Genomic DNA, 15008 nt, shown 5'->3' with positions numbered 1-15008 from the left:
GGCATAAACTATTCAAATGCCCATATAATAATCCACAGAACCTTCATGAAAAAACTGTTTTCTCAATTCACAAAATAAACATGAAAATGTACAGAGATGTTTCAAGAGAGCTTGTGGAAGCTCCTTCTCTGAAGGTTTTCAAAAGGAGACTAGATATCCATCTTTCTTTGATGGGGTAAACAAAAAATCCTGCATCTTGGCAGAGAGTAAGACTAGATGTGGTCCCTTCTAATCCTATGATTCTAAGCTCCTCACCAATGAGTCCACCAGTACTTGATTCCCAGTTCCCTTCTGCCCTTGTTACCAGGCCACCCACTCTCCAGACCATCCACCTGAGAGTGACTAGTCTCAGGACTCTTCTGCCCACAACACAGTTCAGTGACATAGCCTTTTTCATCCTTCTGACATTGGCTCTTTAGCTCAGAAAGATAAGCAAACTAGCTGTTCCACTGCCTCCCAGCTCTCAGTCCTTTTTAGCCTCCCACTACTGGCTCTCTACCTCAGAATAATCAGGAATCTATCCCCTCTTCCAGCCCTCTATTATGACGCTCTGTAACTGAAAGCACCCTGGAATCCCCATATTCACTACTGTCACATAATTATGTTTTGTACAAAGTGTGCCTAATGAGTTATCATTTTAAAAGTCTTGGTCCTTGAACATAAATATCCCATTGAATTGTATGTGCTATCAGAGTATGTGAAGTTATGAAGTTTTCCTTTGTGTGTATTACTGAAATATACTGTGAAATTGGGAACACCCACAACCAGCCTTTCAGGTACAACAATGGAATAGCCAGACATGCTGATGGCACATGAAAGGAAGTCCACTTTCCCAATTGCTAGTCCAGAAGACTTCTCAGAGAGAGTATGTGTACAAGGGAGAATGCTTGACCAATGACCAATCACAAGCACTGATCTTTTCAGCAAGCTGGAAGAAACTATAAAGAGAAGCAGTATCATCACTAGGCCTCACTCCCCCCATAACTCAACACCTGGAAACATATCTGGAGGACAAAGACTATGTGTGACAGTGAGTCAGGGTTCCCCCTGATCCTGCAGCCCCGTAGTAGCAAGAACAGACTCCACCAGCCAGTAGAATAGAGAGGATTTATTGCTTCTCCAGGATACATCACAGCATAGACGTGATATGGTTTCAGGAGTCAGGGCCAGGATGCCTCAGATCCCTCGGGTTAGGGGGTCCATTGCCCCCCCTAGACCCTCAGCCCTCCGCTTAGGCTGTTTCCTTCATGTTTCCCAGCCAGCAACTGACCCTTCTCCCGAAACCTGGTGTTCGTCTCTGCCTCCCACCCTTTGTCTCTCCCCCTGGGAAGCGCCTTGTTATCTGGTTAGGCTGGTAGTTAGGTGTCTGGGCTAATACACATGTGGGTGAGTCAGTGGGAATCACACAGCACAGCGCAGGGGGTCACCGGGTTACAGAGCAGACAGTACCCCCACTACGTCACACTATGAACTGAGGAGGGTGGTCCCAGGCTGGAGGAGAGTTCCAGCCTGTGTATTGAAGTTCTATAACCTGTTTATACAATCTATTAAAAAGAGATACAGCTTGATTCAAATTCTATGCAGGTTATAGAACTCATTTTGTGAATTTACTTTTATTTCTTGAGTAGCCAAATTTGATCTTTAGCTTACTACTCAATCAATTAAAATCTATCTTTCAGTAGTTAATACATCTGTTTTATATTTTTACCTAAAGCAGTGTTTTTGTTGAAGTGTTTGAAAGAAAAGACAGTTACCAGTTTCTGTAATTGGATTTTTTCAAGATGTGTTGCACATAACCATTCACCACAGGTGTGTATGCTCACCACATGCATCGCTACTGGAAGATTTTCCCTTAGCATTTCCCAAAAGGAAGCCGGCTCAGGTGCCCCCAGCTCAGGTGTGCCTCCAGCTCCCTCCACCCTCAGTTCCTTCTTCCTAGAAAAACTCAGACCGTCGGGAAGGAAGGTGGGATGTTGAATGGACATGAGCAATGAATCTCAAAGAATGCCAGTTAAAGAAAGAGGTAACCATCTTTTCTTTTTTGCATGCTTGCTCATCTTGCCCATATCCAAGCAGTATCTTTGGAGGTGGGAGGTGTTCACTGACATGCTGACTGCAACACAGCTCTTGCATGCTGCAGGCATAGTGCATAGCAAAGGTGTGCACTGAGGACCAGGTCACGGCCTTGAAAATCTCCTGGATAGGAACACTGGTGAGGAATACTGCAGAGGAGACTTGCGCTGTGGCTGAGTGGCCCTGGTGAGTGGGGGCAGCTGAGCACTCATTAGCTGATAACATGTCTGAATGCATGAAATTATCCAACTGGAGAACCTTTGTGTGGACAAGAGGAGCCTTTTCTTTCTCTCAGCACATCCCGCAGGGCTGGAGCACACAAAATCTACTAGCCTGGGCCCCACTAGGCTCTGGTGTGTGGGAAGGGTCTTTCTCCTCAGTAGGGGCCACGTCAGTGAGGATTTGGGGGAGGGTTGTCTGGGAGGTTTTGTTTTTTTGCTTCTCACTTGTGTGAGGCTCTCAACTGATTTTTTTTGTGGGTCAGTGGCCCCCGACCCAAAAAAGTTTCACCACCCCGGCATAGAGAGTACGCTTTTAAAGTTTATGGATGATATCAAGCTGGGAGAGGTTGCAAGTGCTTTACAGGATAGGATTATAATTCAAAATTATCTGTACAAACTGAAGAAATGGTCTGAGGTAAATAGGATGAAGTTTAATAAAGGATAAATGTAAATTAGTTCATGTAGGGAATAAAAATCAGTTTCACACATACAAAATGGGAAATGACTGTCCAGGAAGGCATTAGTACGGAAAGGGATCTAGGGGACATAGTGGACCACAAAATATGAATCATCAGTGTAATACTGTTGCAAAAAAAAAACAAATATCACTCTGGGATGCATTAACAGGAGTGTTGTAAGCAAGACATGAGAAGTAATTCTTCCTCTCTTCTCTGCCCTGATTAGGCCTCAATTGGAGTACAGTAATTTCTCATTTAACATAACAGATGTGTTTCTGAAAATGTTAGTGCTAAGCGAAAACGTGCTATGCGGGGTCAATTTTCCCATTAAATGGAAAATCAGAATGGACCTCCAACCTCCTGATTTTTTGGGGGTGAGGAAGTATCTTGAGTAGAAATCCTTTCCCCTGTGATGAGTACGTATGACAGGGGTCCCTGAAAAGGGATGGGGAAGGAGTTTGTGTTGGAGGGAATTTGATGAATGGTATCACCAGGCCTTTCTGTATGACTTCTAAGGCCCACTTGCCTGTAGTGATCTTGGCTCATGAATGGCAGAAGGGCTGCAGACTGTCTTGGTAACGCTCATTGGAAAACTATGTTGAACTTTTGACCACGTTTTCAAAAGGCTTGTCGGCCATTGGTAGACTGAGACATGGCTGGCTGTTCCTGAGTTTGTGTGAGTTTCTGTTGTCTTTGTCTTCTTCTCAAATCATAACGTCTTTGGGATGAGCATGATGACAATGCTCTGACCCGTGCTGTGTATTGTCTATTCAGCTTCTTCATGGATTGGGAGACATACCTGCCCAGGGTCTTTAATGTCACTCATGCGTCTTTAAGCAAGTATAATGAGACATCCGTGGTGTAGAAAAAAGTTTTCCACCTTCAAACAGAAGATCTTCAACAGTATTTTGTACATTTCTAGGAAAACCTGAGAGATGGAGCCAGGATACCTATTTCATGTCTATGGAAGTGGCTAAGGACCATGCTGCAGTGTCTGCTACAGAAGGACATTTGTAGTGCCGTCTTAATTATACAGAATCCTTCATTTATGTTGGACTGGAAGGAAGCCTTCCTGGAGACGTTCAATAAAGTTCTTCATGTTCTCAAAGTGATTATACATGTACTTTGCTAACATCATCACGTAGTTAGCTATTCTGATTTGGATGGAGGCCGATGAGTATGACTTTCTGCCCAGGATGTCAAGTCTCTTCTGCTTCTTGTCATATGGAGTGGATGTATATTGTGTCTGCCTGCCTCTGTTGCTGGCCATATCAACTACCAGTAAGTTTGGTGCTGGATGCCTAAATAAAAATTCAGCCCTCTTTGCTGAGACATAGTATTTTCTATCTGCTTTCTTTGATGTCGGGGAAACAGAAACTGGTGTCTGTCATAGTATTTTTGCAGGGTCTAATATGGCCTCATCGACTGGTAGTTCAATTTTGCGGACAGTGAGGCCTGCAAAATGTTGGTAAATTTTTGTTGTGTCTCGGGGACCTCAACCAACGAGATGTCTAGTGTGTTAACCACTCTCTTGTATAGATCCTGGAAGGACTAGAAGACATCCCCCACGGTTGGCGGAGGAGGCATTACTGTTTCATCAGGGGAAGAGGATGAGACGTGCAAGGTAGGTAACGTATCCTCTCTCTGAAAGTCGCCCAGTGTGACTTCCAATGTCGTTGGACTTGGGGGGGGTCTGCGTTCCACTGCAGGAGGCTTGGACGGAGGCATTAATTGAGCTGTCTCAACCTGAGTTTTCAATGCACCCTGCCAAGGCTGGGGAGTGGAAAGGGAGGGAGCCATGGGAAAGGTTGCCACATCTGAGGTTGGGGCATTTGTTGCTGCAGCTGTGTTTGCACTGCTGGCTTCAGTGATGAGTGTCTGGAGGAGAATGTAATCTCCTCATCATCATCGCTGTCACTGGAGAAGAGGGGTGCCGAGCTGGTGGGAGTGGCTATCCTGCTTCTTCCCCACAGTATTGGTGAAGCATTGGTACTGAATAATGATGTGCCTGGTACCGACATTACTTTCAGTTCTTGCTGGGTAGTCACTGGTCTTGGCATGGCAAATGTTCGCACCATCAGTGCCACATGCTGTGCCTGAGCTAGCGAGTACGCCAGTACCCAGGACAGACAATACCAGGGAGACTTCTGTACCCTTCGTCGGTACAAACTTGGGTGGTATGCGTATCAACAGTTTGGAGCACTTCTTATCCTCCGCACCATGAAGTTGTTTCAGCGCCAGTTTCGTTGATACCAACACCTATGGTACTGACAGTGCACAGTATTTTTTCTCAGCTTGGGTGCTGGTACCGCAGGGTGTGAATCTTTGGTAGATATTGCAGCTCAGGAATTGACCATACCTGACTTCGCCGGTGCCTGCAGATCCCCTGTAGCTTTCCCCTTTGGCGATGGAGGCTTTCTTTGTGGGGATAGCCGTCTCTTTGGTGCCCTCTCTGCCAAGGATGAAGAATGCTTTTTGACATTTTTTTGGCCAAGGACCCTTGATCTGAAGCTGCCATGGGCAAGGTCCGTACCAGGGAGGCTAGAGGTGCCAGTTCCAAGACTGGCCTATCCACTATCTCCATGGTGAGGAGCTATAGCTGGAGTTCCCACGCCTTTAAAGATCTGGAAGAGAGCTTTTTACAATGGTGGCAGCTCTTCGAGAAATGCTCCTAGCCCAAGCAACAGATACAGTCAGCATGTCCATCAGAGAAGGGTATCGACATTCTGCATGTCAGGCAGCATTTAAATCCTGGTAACCCTGGCATGCTTAACTTAACCTAAGTAAGGACTATGAACCTTTTTCTTTAAACTAACTAAAGTAACTCAGGGAAAACCGAGATGAGAACACAACTAACAAAAATTATCTAATAATAGCTACTTCACTAAATCTCTATGGTAACACATGGAATGCTACTGTGTTCCTTCCAAACCAGGAGCAGTTAAGAAGGAACTGACGGGTGGTTGACGGTGCACGCACGATGGCACGTTCGCTACAGCATGTGCGGTACAACACGTGTGCCACCACCCAGGAGGCGGAGTACTGCTACTGAAAAATTCTGGTTCCAAGCACAGGGGTGCCAAAACATCTACAGTGGAGCACCCACAGGGACACTCCTTGAAGAAGACTATGATATTTCTTAGTAACTGGTGGGTGCAACGGTGGGAAACATCTGACTAAGCGCATATGACCTCAATATTGGTGCAAAGACAAAACTCACTCTGCTCATGGATGGAAAAACTTAAAGGGAACACTGGTGGAATGGGTAATGAACTTACTCTAGTCAGGCTTCTGACCAGTGGAAGAAGATACGGTCTTGGGATGCAAAGCTGGGGAGAACTAGCTGGAGCTTTTCTATTGCTAGTTCATGAGTAGCTGGGAGAAGAAACTGTGTAACTAAGTTGGCATGTGTGCCTGTGGATATCTGTGTAAGTGTAGTATGTGCCAACAGCATCACAATGTGAGGGATACCCCAGGCTGGTGGGACAGAGGGCTCAATAGTCCCACAGTCCAAATTGCACCCTGGGAACCCCATCACACTTACCGTTTCTCCTCCTTCTCACACAGTGCCCGCTCGCAGTGTCTCTGATGACTCTCTCTCATAGGCACCTGCCCCCTTTCCTGTGCTCTCAGGTTCGCCTTGACTCACTGGGTATCTTCCATTTACAGGTATCCTCATGTAAAACCCAGTTGGTGTGAGCTGATGCATCACAGATGCACTAGATCTGCTCTCAAATGACCAGTGTTACCCTATAACAGTGACCCTTCATTGATTTTTTTAAAGCAAAGAACAAAGATTCTGCTCTTCTCAAACCTCATAGCTCTTGGCAGCTCTGTCCCACAGAATGATGTGCAGCTGGTTCAGTGTTTCAGGTGACAGCTGTTTTCCTGTATAGTGACCTGAGAAGTGATTGAAGTTAAGCAATTACAAGGTCTTAAATAAAAAATAAACTATTATCTACCATACAGAAACTGCGGTTCCTCAAGATGTGTTCCACTATTTGTACACATGAGCCCAGTGCACTCCAAACAGATTACTGGACTTCAATGCCCACTCTGAGTGTCCTTACCCATTCAACTGAAGGCATAAAAGTGGGCCACTGTATCTGCAATAAATTCCACAGTGACAGAGATGCATGTGGAGAGTGGGTGGATGGCAGGTCTTGTTGGGGAGAAGGAAGGTGTATACATGTATATATTATGGCAAAGCTCCAACCTTGTCTTGGTGGGTCCCCCAAGTCCTGGCAGACTGCACATGCCTTAGAGGCTTACTACTACCCTCAATGGAGCCCCTCTGTCTCTGAGGCAAGGGTAACAGCTTACTGAGCCACTTTCATCATAGGCTAGGCAAAGGGTTGGTGGGAGAACTCCCATGGTATCTGTTGCCTTTCTTGTCCCGATATATACTTCCACTTCCAACAAGGATTACTGCTTAGGAGTAAACAACAGTAGAATATATTAAAAGAGAACTAGATAAATGCATGGAGGTTAAGCTCATAAATGGCTATTAGCCAGTGAGGGTAAGGTATGGTGTCCCTGGCCTCTGTTTGTCAGAGGGTGGAGATGGATGGCAGGAGAAAGATTGCTTGACTGTTCGATTCACTCCCTCTGGGACACCTGGCATTGGCCACTGTCGGCGAGCAGGATACTGGGCTGGATGGACCTTTGGTCTGACCCGGTATGGCCATTCTGATGTTCTTATGTATATTATATATTTTGTATGTATATTTTCTGTATGTTTTATAATTTAAACAGACTCCTGGTAGATAGGTAGATAGGTGAGTGCCTCAAGTTAGTATCCTTAATCCATATATAGGCATCTAAATAGCAAGTGGCCTAATTTTCAGCAATGCTGAGAAACCACTGAAGTCAATGGGAGCTACAGATGCTAAAAATATTTGAAAAATCGGGCCACTTTTTTAAGTCACTAGAAAAGAATTAGCACCCAATGCATTTTAACAGTGAGAGGTGGAAGTACACAGGGCTAGATTGTGTCACTTCCATTCCAGCATAGCCATGCCACAGCCAATCACAGGCTAGTCCAAAGGGCAGGGCCTGAAGGCTAACCAGCCCTAAGGCTAGATGATTATATCAATCTTTAAAGAATTCAAGAGTTAGAGTGTACAGGTCGTCCCCGCTATAAGTCGCCCTGGTTCACATCCATTCTGCCCTAAAGTAATTGACGCTTGTAGGAACTGATGTGTTATGAGTCCTCCTATTCCCCACTCTTAAGTTGTGCATAAAAAAAAAATCGTGCAAATGGAAGTCAGCTGCAGGAAAAAAATTCCCTGCTTTAAGTTGTTTTGCTATAAGTCAAAGTTTTTTCAAACGTATCTTGAACATATAGTGAGGATGGCCTGCAATGGGATATTAAACTGCTTCCAGCTCATCTGAAGAAGTGGATTTTGCCCATGAAAGCTCATGATGCTATATATATTTTTATTAGTCTCAAAGGTACCACAGGACTATTTCGTTATTATACAGTTCTACCACTAGGTGATGCTGTAACATAACTTATTTACGCTAACCCTAGCAACACCTGGCAGAACATTACAGAATCTTGCAGTTAACATATCTCTGCTTGCTTGCTTTCTCTCTTTTTCTGCGCAGGAAGCACTGTAGTCATTCTATATCTGGTACACAACCCTGACCTGCTAACAGCAACCTTAAAACCTACCATGTACCAGAAATACATGACAAGTTCAAAAGTAACTGCAACTAAGATCCTTTCTAGACTTCAGAGAAGATTGACACTGCGGTGGTCAACATTCTGGTGTTTGATTTAGATTAAGAAGGTCTAGTAAAGACCCACTAAATCAAACACTGAGAGCACGCCCCTGTCAATGCCAGAACTCCTACTCATTATGAGGAGTAAGGGAAGTCGAAAGGAGCATTTCTCCCGTCAACCTCCCACTGTGAGGACGGTGCCAGAGCTCAACTTAAGGTATGTCAACTCCATCTACGTTTCAGGTGTAGTGTAGTCCTGGCTTTAGGTTACTGACAACTGTACTAATGCCATGAAAGACTGCAGGATCTCATCAACTTGCTACTTTTCAATGCTCCAGACAACTTCAGCTCTGATGAACCATCACAATGGACAGACTGGAAACACTATTTTGCAAGACTTTTAATTTTTTTTTTTTTTTTTTGAACTGAGGAAGTGGGTCTGGCCCACGAAAGCTCATCATCTAATAAACCATCTTGTTAGTCTTTAAAGTGCTACATTGTCCTGCATTTTGCTTTAATTACTACAGAATTCCATATAGAAATTTTAAATCCATTGACTTTACTGAAGACAGTAACTATGGGAAGGTTTTGGGTAGGCTTGATGTATACCTCGTATCTTAGAGAAATGTGGATTATGAAAGAGTATTCAAACTACCAAGCTTTCTGATCTGGAAAGACAGAATTTTGCTCCACCTTGAAGTGTGCCAGCGCTGCTGCACCTCTAATCGGAGATTTATGACAGCGGTGTTCTTGGTCAGTTGTGCACGAACTGGTTGGCAACCTTTGGAATCACTATCCCGCGTGCACAGCCAACTGCCTCTTTGGTTCTCTCGCTGACCCAGATGTAGCCAGATCCAAAGCAGAGGGGAGGAGGGTGGGAGGTGGAGCACCCACGGGGACAATCATCTTGCACTCCAGTTACTGCACTAGGTAGGTAACCTTCCCTTTCTGTTTAAGAAGTGTTCCCATGGGTGCTCCACCTTGAAGTGACTATGAAGCAGTATTCGTGCTTGGTGGTGGGCACTTGGGTGAATTTTACTTGGTAACTACCAATATCGCTCAGCCAAAATGCATATTAGTGTCCGCAGACAACTGGATGTCATAATGCTATGTGAAGGATGGGTGCTGAATCCCACAGGGCATTTTTGCAAATTTCTTCTGTTAGTACGCTCCTGAGGAATTCTGTTGATGCTGGCATTGCTCTTGTGGAGTGAGCACATATGGTCTCTGGGGGCTCCTTTTGGAATATGTCGAAAGCTAGATGTATGTAGCCCGATATCCATTTGGACAGTCTTTGTTTGGATATGGGTAACCCTTTTGATCTCTCTGTAAATGACAGAGTCATGGAGATTTGCGAAAGGGTTCTGTATGTTGTAAGTAGAAGGCAACTACCATGCGGACATTGAGGGTGTGTAGCGCTCTTCCTCTGTGGTCCTTGTGAGGTTTAGGGAAGACGATGGGTAAGTATATGGGTTCATTACAGTGGAATGAGGTAAGTACTTTTGGAAGAAAATTGGGGTGAGTATGGAGGGCCACTCTGTCCTTATGAAATACTGTGTACACAGGATCTGCCATTAGTGTGCCTAGCTCACCCCCTCTTCTTGCAGAGATAATTGCAACTAAAAAGGTGACCTTCAATGATAGGTGTAGAAGGGAACAGGTGGCTAATGGTTCAAAGGGCTTGTCTATGAGTGCTCTGGGGATGAGGTCAAGGTCCTATGCTGGAAGTGGGTCTCTTCATTGGTGAAAACATACTGTGTAAGCCCCGGAGGAATCTCTTGATGGACAGGTGAGTGAAGACAGAATAACCTTGTATTGGTGGATGTAGTGCTGCTATGGCAGCAAGATGTACTTTAAATGAACTTAGTGACAGACCTGTTTTGTGTAGTTCTAACAGGCAGGTAAATATCTGTGAAACTCCCATCTCTATAGGAGTACACTTCTGTTTGGAATACCAGACCGTGAAGCAACGTCATTTTTGTTTAAATGTTTTTCTAGTTGCAGGTGTGCAGCAGTTCACAAAGATTTGCTGCACTTCCTCGGGATACTCCACTTCTGCAGGAATCAACCAGTTACCATCCAGGCATTAAGATAGAGTGTGTGGACATCTGTATGGTACATCTGCCCATTCTGCTATATGAGCAGAGATCGGACTGGAGGGAGGCAGGATGGTGGACGTACACTCCTCTGCAGCAGGTAAAGATATCAGGTTTGTCTGGTCCAACTCTGGGCTATGAGTATTACTTGGCATTGGATCAGAGGGAAAGGTGGGAATGCATACAGGAGGGCTGCTGCCCATTTTATGCTGAACGTGTCCCCCAAGGATTGGGAACCTATGCTCGCTCTCGAACAGTAATACAGGCACTTCTTGTTCTTGTGGGTGGCAAGGAGGTCTATCAGCAGAAATCCCCATTTTTTAAATAGATGGTTCAGAACTGTGGGGTTGAGCTCCCACTCGAGTTTGTGTGGGAAGTTTCTGCTGAGACTATCTTCCAGGATGTTGTCCTTGCCTGGGAGGTAGGTTGCTATAAGTGTTACGTTTCTCGGGATGCACCACTCCCACAGTTTAACCACTTCCCAATATAACTGGTAATATTGAGCTCCCCCTTGCCGATTGATAGAATACACTGTTGTGACATTGTCCATTAGTATCTGGACTGTTTTGTTCCAAATCAGGGGCAGAAAATGAACACAAGCATTACACACTACCCTGAGTTTGAGTAGATTTATGTGGATGTTTGTCACCTGCTTGTCCCATTGGTCTTGGACAATGTGTTTGCCCAATGGGCTCCCCAGCCCATTAGCGAGGCATCTGTCATAACTTCTAGTGTTGCAGATGGTTGCTGGAAGGGGACCCCTCTGCACACATTCTGGTGTAGTGTCTACCACATGAGTGTGGACTTTATTCTGCTTGGCATGGTAAGACATTTGTTGATATGGTGTGTGTGTGTGTGTGTGTGTGTGTGTGTGTGTGTGTGTGTGTGTGTGTGGTCTATACACTGTGCTTAGCCAGGCCTGCAATGGTCTCATGTGCAGCCGGTTGTATAGTACCATAAACGTGGCTGCTGCCATGTGTCCCAGTAGTTGTAGGCAGACACATGCCGTTATAGATGCACTGGCTTGTTCCAGGGATACCAGATCCTTGACAGCTGAGAGCCTGTGCTCTGATAGTGAAGCTATCGCTTACCTGCAGTCCAAGTGCACTCTTATGTATTCTATAGTCCGAGTGGAAGTAAGCACACACTCTGCCAGATTTATTTGTAGGTTCAGAATGTCGAACAATGTTCTAGTGGCTGCTGCTACCTGCTGTGTGTCGTGCACTGTGGGGCCTTTTAGCAGGCAATTATCAAGGGAATATGGGAATATGGTGATGCCCCCTTTTCTTAGGTGGACTGCCACCACCGCCAGTACCTTCAAGAATACCCTTGGGGCTGCTGAGAGCCCAAAAGACAACACTGTGTATTGGACACGAGGTCCCTTATAAAACGTAAGAACCATCTGTAGACTGGATGTATTGAGATATGAAAATATGCATCCTGAAGGTCAAGGGTGGACAGTCAAGCTCCCTTTTCCAAGGCAGGAATGATGGTGGCTAGGGTTACCATCTTGAACCATTGATAATGAACAAAGCCATTAAGTTTTCGGAGATCTAAAATCGGTCTCCAACCCCCTGACTTCTTGGTGATGAGGAAGTAGTGGAAGTAGAATCCCTTCTCCTCATGTTCTGGTGGAACCTCTTCTATAGCCCCTAATTTTAAGAGCTGCTGTGCTTCTTATATGAGCACGTGCTCATGAAAGGGTTCCTGAAATGGGATGGGGAGGGGAATTGAGGGTGGGGGATGGTAGTGAATGGGATGCAGTAACCCATTTTGATGATATCCAACACACACTTGTCTGTGGTGATGGTCCGCCATACTGGATAAAATGCAGCTACGTCTACTGCCAAATGCTGTACAAGGTTTGGATTACTGCCTTGGAAATTTCGGTGCTGTCTAACCCTTGACCAGACCTTCAAAACGCCTTACGAGATGTTGAGGGTTGTTGCACAGTTGCCTGACTGGAGACCTGTCTGCTCCTGTTCTGTCTTGGTCGGCACCTGTTGTCGCAGTTGTTGGGATATGTAAAATTAATAGGTGTTTGGGATGACTATACATCAGTAGCTAATGGGTCTAGCCAGAAGAGGCATTGCCATTGCCCTTTAAACATGTTTTTCCTTTTTGTCCTAGCAGCCTTGGAAGATGGTAGCACTGATCAGTGTCTTGTTTTGTCTTTGCACTTGTCTGTAAAAACATTTTCAAGGTTGAAGTGCTTTCCCCCTCCCTATAAACTGCTGATTAAGACAGTAGGTAATGCTGATTCAACTAAAAACCAGTAAACAACAAACAGGAGCGGGTAGAATTGTATTCATCACCTACTTATTAATAGTCATTGTGTAGGAGTTAAAACTACTAAATAAGGTTTTAGGAAAAGTAGTGATAGACGTGTGAATTAACATACTAAAACAGATAAAAGGGTTGATTGGTACCAGGTTGTTGCCACTCGGACATTATGTTGAATGTCTAAGGTAAATGTGAGTGGGCAATAAAGCAGTTCTGTTTACCCCATCTGCTCCTGGGTCGCCTGTTTCTTCTCTAACAGTAGTGTCTTGGCTGTTGGTGAAACGGGATTGGTTTATATCTGCGTGAAAGATCTTGCCTAGGGTCTTCAATGTGGCTCATGAGTCCTTCATTGTATGTAGTGGGGCGCTGGTGGATCTGGCAAAAAGTTTCGTGCCCTCGAATGGTAGATCTTCAACCATGGACTAGGACCTCCCTTGGGAAGCCGGAAAGCTGGAGCCACGAAGCACACCTCATGACAATTGCTGATGCTAAGGACCTTGAGGCAGCATCTGTTGAATCTAAGGGAGCCTGTAAGACTATTCTGGAGATCAATGCTCCTTCACCGATGTTCGCTTTGAATTGCTCTTTTTTATTATCAGGAAGATTTTTAATAAAATTTTTAAGTTGATCGAATATGTGGTGTATGCACTTTGTGAGGAGGGCCACGTGTTTGCAATTCGGAGCTGAAGGCTGGCTGATGAGGAAGCCTTCTCGCACATTAGGTTCAGGCATTTCCAGTCCTTGGCATAGGAGACTGTGCACATGACTTGCTGCTTGCCTCTCTGGTTGACAGCGTTGACCACTAGAGAGTTCAGCGTGGGGCACGAGAATAAGGCCACACCTTTCAGGGCCACATAATACTTGCAGTCAGATCTTTTGCAAGTTGGTGGGGTTGTTGCTGGTGTCTGCCATATGGCTTTGGCAGGGTCTATGAGTACTTCATGCATGGGAATTGTCAGCTTGGAATGTAGTGAAGCATGCGGGATATTCATCAGTTTGTGCTGGGTCTCAGGCATAGCTAACAGTGATATTTCCAGCATGTCTGCTACCCATTTAAACAATTCCTGGAAGGATTTAAAATTATCCCCCGCATTGGGTGGCGGGGGAATGATTGTGTCATCGGGTGACGAGGATTAAAGATGTGTAGGTGGGGGTGAGTCTATTGTTCATTCTGCCCGTGATGTCAACTTGCTCTTCATCCTCTGAAAAGCAGGAACAGTCGGGCGTATTGGGGGGGGGGCGGTTAAGGCTTGGGCATCTGTGGTAACTGCAGCTGCTGAGGTTGCCCAACTCTGTATGCCATCCACTGGTCCCAATATGGACAGACGGTTAGTATGACTGGCAGAAGCCACTGTGTTTGTTGCCACAGCTGCACTTGCTGCATTGGCTTGGACGACAAACTTCTGGGAGTATGCATCTGTTTAGGTGCTTCATCCTCATCATCACTAATTAAAGGCGGTGCCGACACTGGTTCTGAAAAAAAACTGAACCTGGAGGTATTTGGGGTGCCATCTGTCCCAAAGAGCAGTGTCCCCGGTAAGGACACTGTCAACTTTATTGTGGTGATAAACTGAGGCAATGGAGGTAGGGGGGAGAAGAATGGGCACCGGAGGCACTAGTAGTGTCAGACCCAGCATTAAGGCTGGAACCAGTGCTGGCTGCTTGTTAAGAGCGTCTGTGTGTTTCATTGGTGCCGACACTGCAGGATCTTGTAATGGAGCACTCGGAGCCAGCACTAATTGCGGTCTTGCCGCTGCCACTTTTTGCGCTGCCAGTGCTTTCACCAGGTCCAGAGTGGAGCTGTTGTGTTTCGGCTCTGCGCTCAGCTTAAAGGATGAAGGACGGACCTTCTCCCTGGGGTTGCAGCTTTTCTCAGTGCAGGCCCTATCTGTTGACTGTTTCTCCAGTGCCGTAGGTGGAATCACCATGGAGACAGACTTTATATTCTGAGAGCATTTCCTCACTGGGGATACAGACTCCAAGGAAGACTAGGATCTCTTTTTTGGCATTTGAGCCCTTTCCTGGTCCCCGGGGGTTCGACCTGGTGGGAGCCAGTCTCTCAGATGCCACCCCAGGAGATGCATGCCTGAGTGGTGTGGCCTGCTGAGGCAGACCATGAGGTTTTCTCCATGCTAAGCATTTTTAGCTGG

At 45.6% G+C, this 15008-nt stretch overlaps 1 protein-coding gene and 1 long non-coding RNA gene across 8 annotated transcripts in view; one reads left to right on the top strand and one right to left on the bottom strand.

Moving 5' to 3' along the window:
• TEX11 (testis expressed 11) overlaps window positions 1-15008 on the bottom strand; it is a 211306-nt gene that overhangs the window by 86177 nt on the left and 110121 nt on the right. For all 7 annotated transcript variants that reach the window (XM_075917646.1, XM_075917649.1, XM_075917648.1 and 4 more), the window contains one exon: window positions 6567-6652. In XM_075917646.1, the coding sequence (XP_075773761.1) occupies window positions 6567-6652 (86 nt within the window). The remainder of the gene's footprint in view (window positions 1-6566; window positions 6653-15008) is intronic.
• On the top strand, window positions 7559-13480 carry LOC142825634 (uncharacterized). Its single transcript, XR_012900008.1, has 3 exons — window positions 7559-9409; window positions 10478-10675; window positions 13218-13480. It is a non-coding gene; the product is annotated as an uncharacterized LOC142825634 (long non-coding RNA).

The sequence above is a fragment of the Pelodiscus sinensis genome, unplaced genomic scaffold (genome assembly GCF_049634645.1).
Source record: "Pelodiscus sinensis isolate JC-2024 unplaced genomic scaffold, ASM4963464v1 ctg71, whole genome shotgun sequence".
Lineage (NCBI taxonomy): Eukaryota > Metazoa > Chordata > Testudines > Trionychidae > Pelodiscus > Pelodiscus sinensis.
The sequence above is the reverse complement of the archived record's forward strand: the minus strand, read 5'-3'. Positions and strand labels throughout refer to the sequence as shown.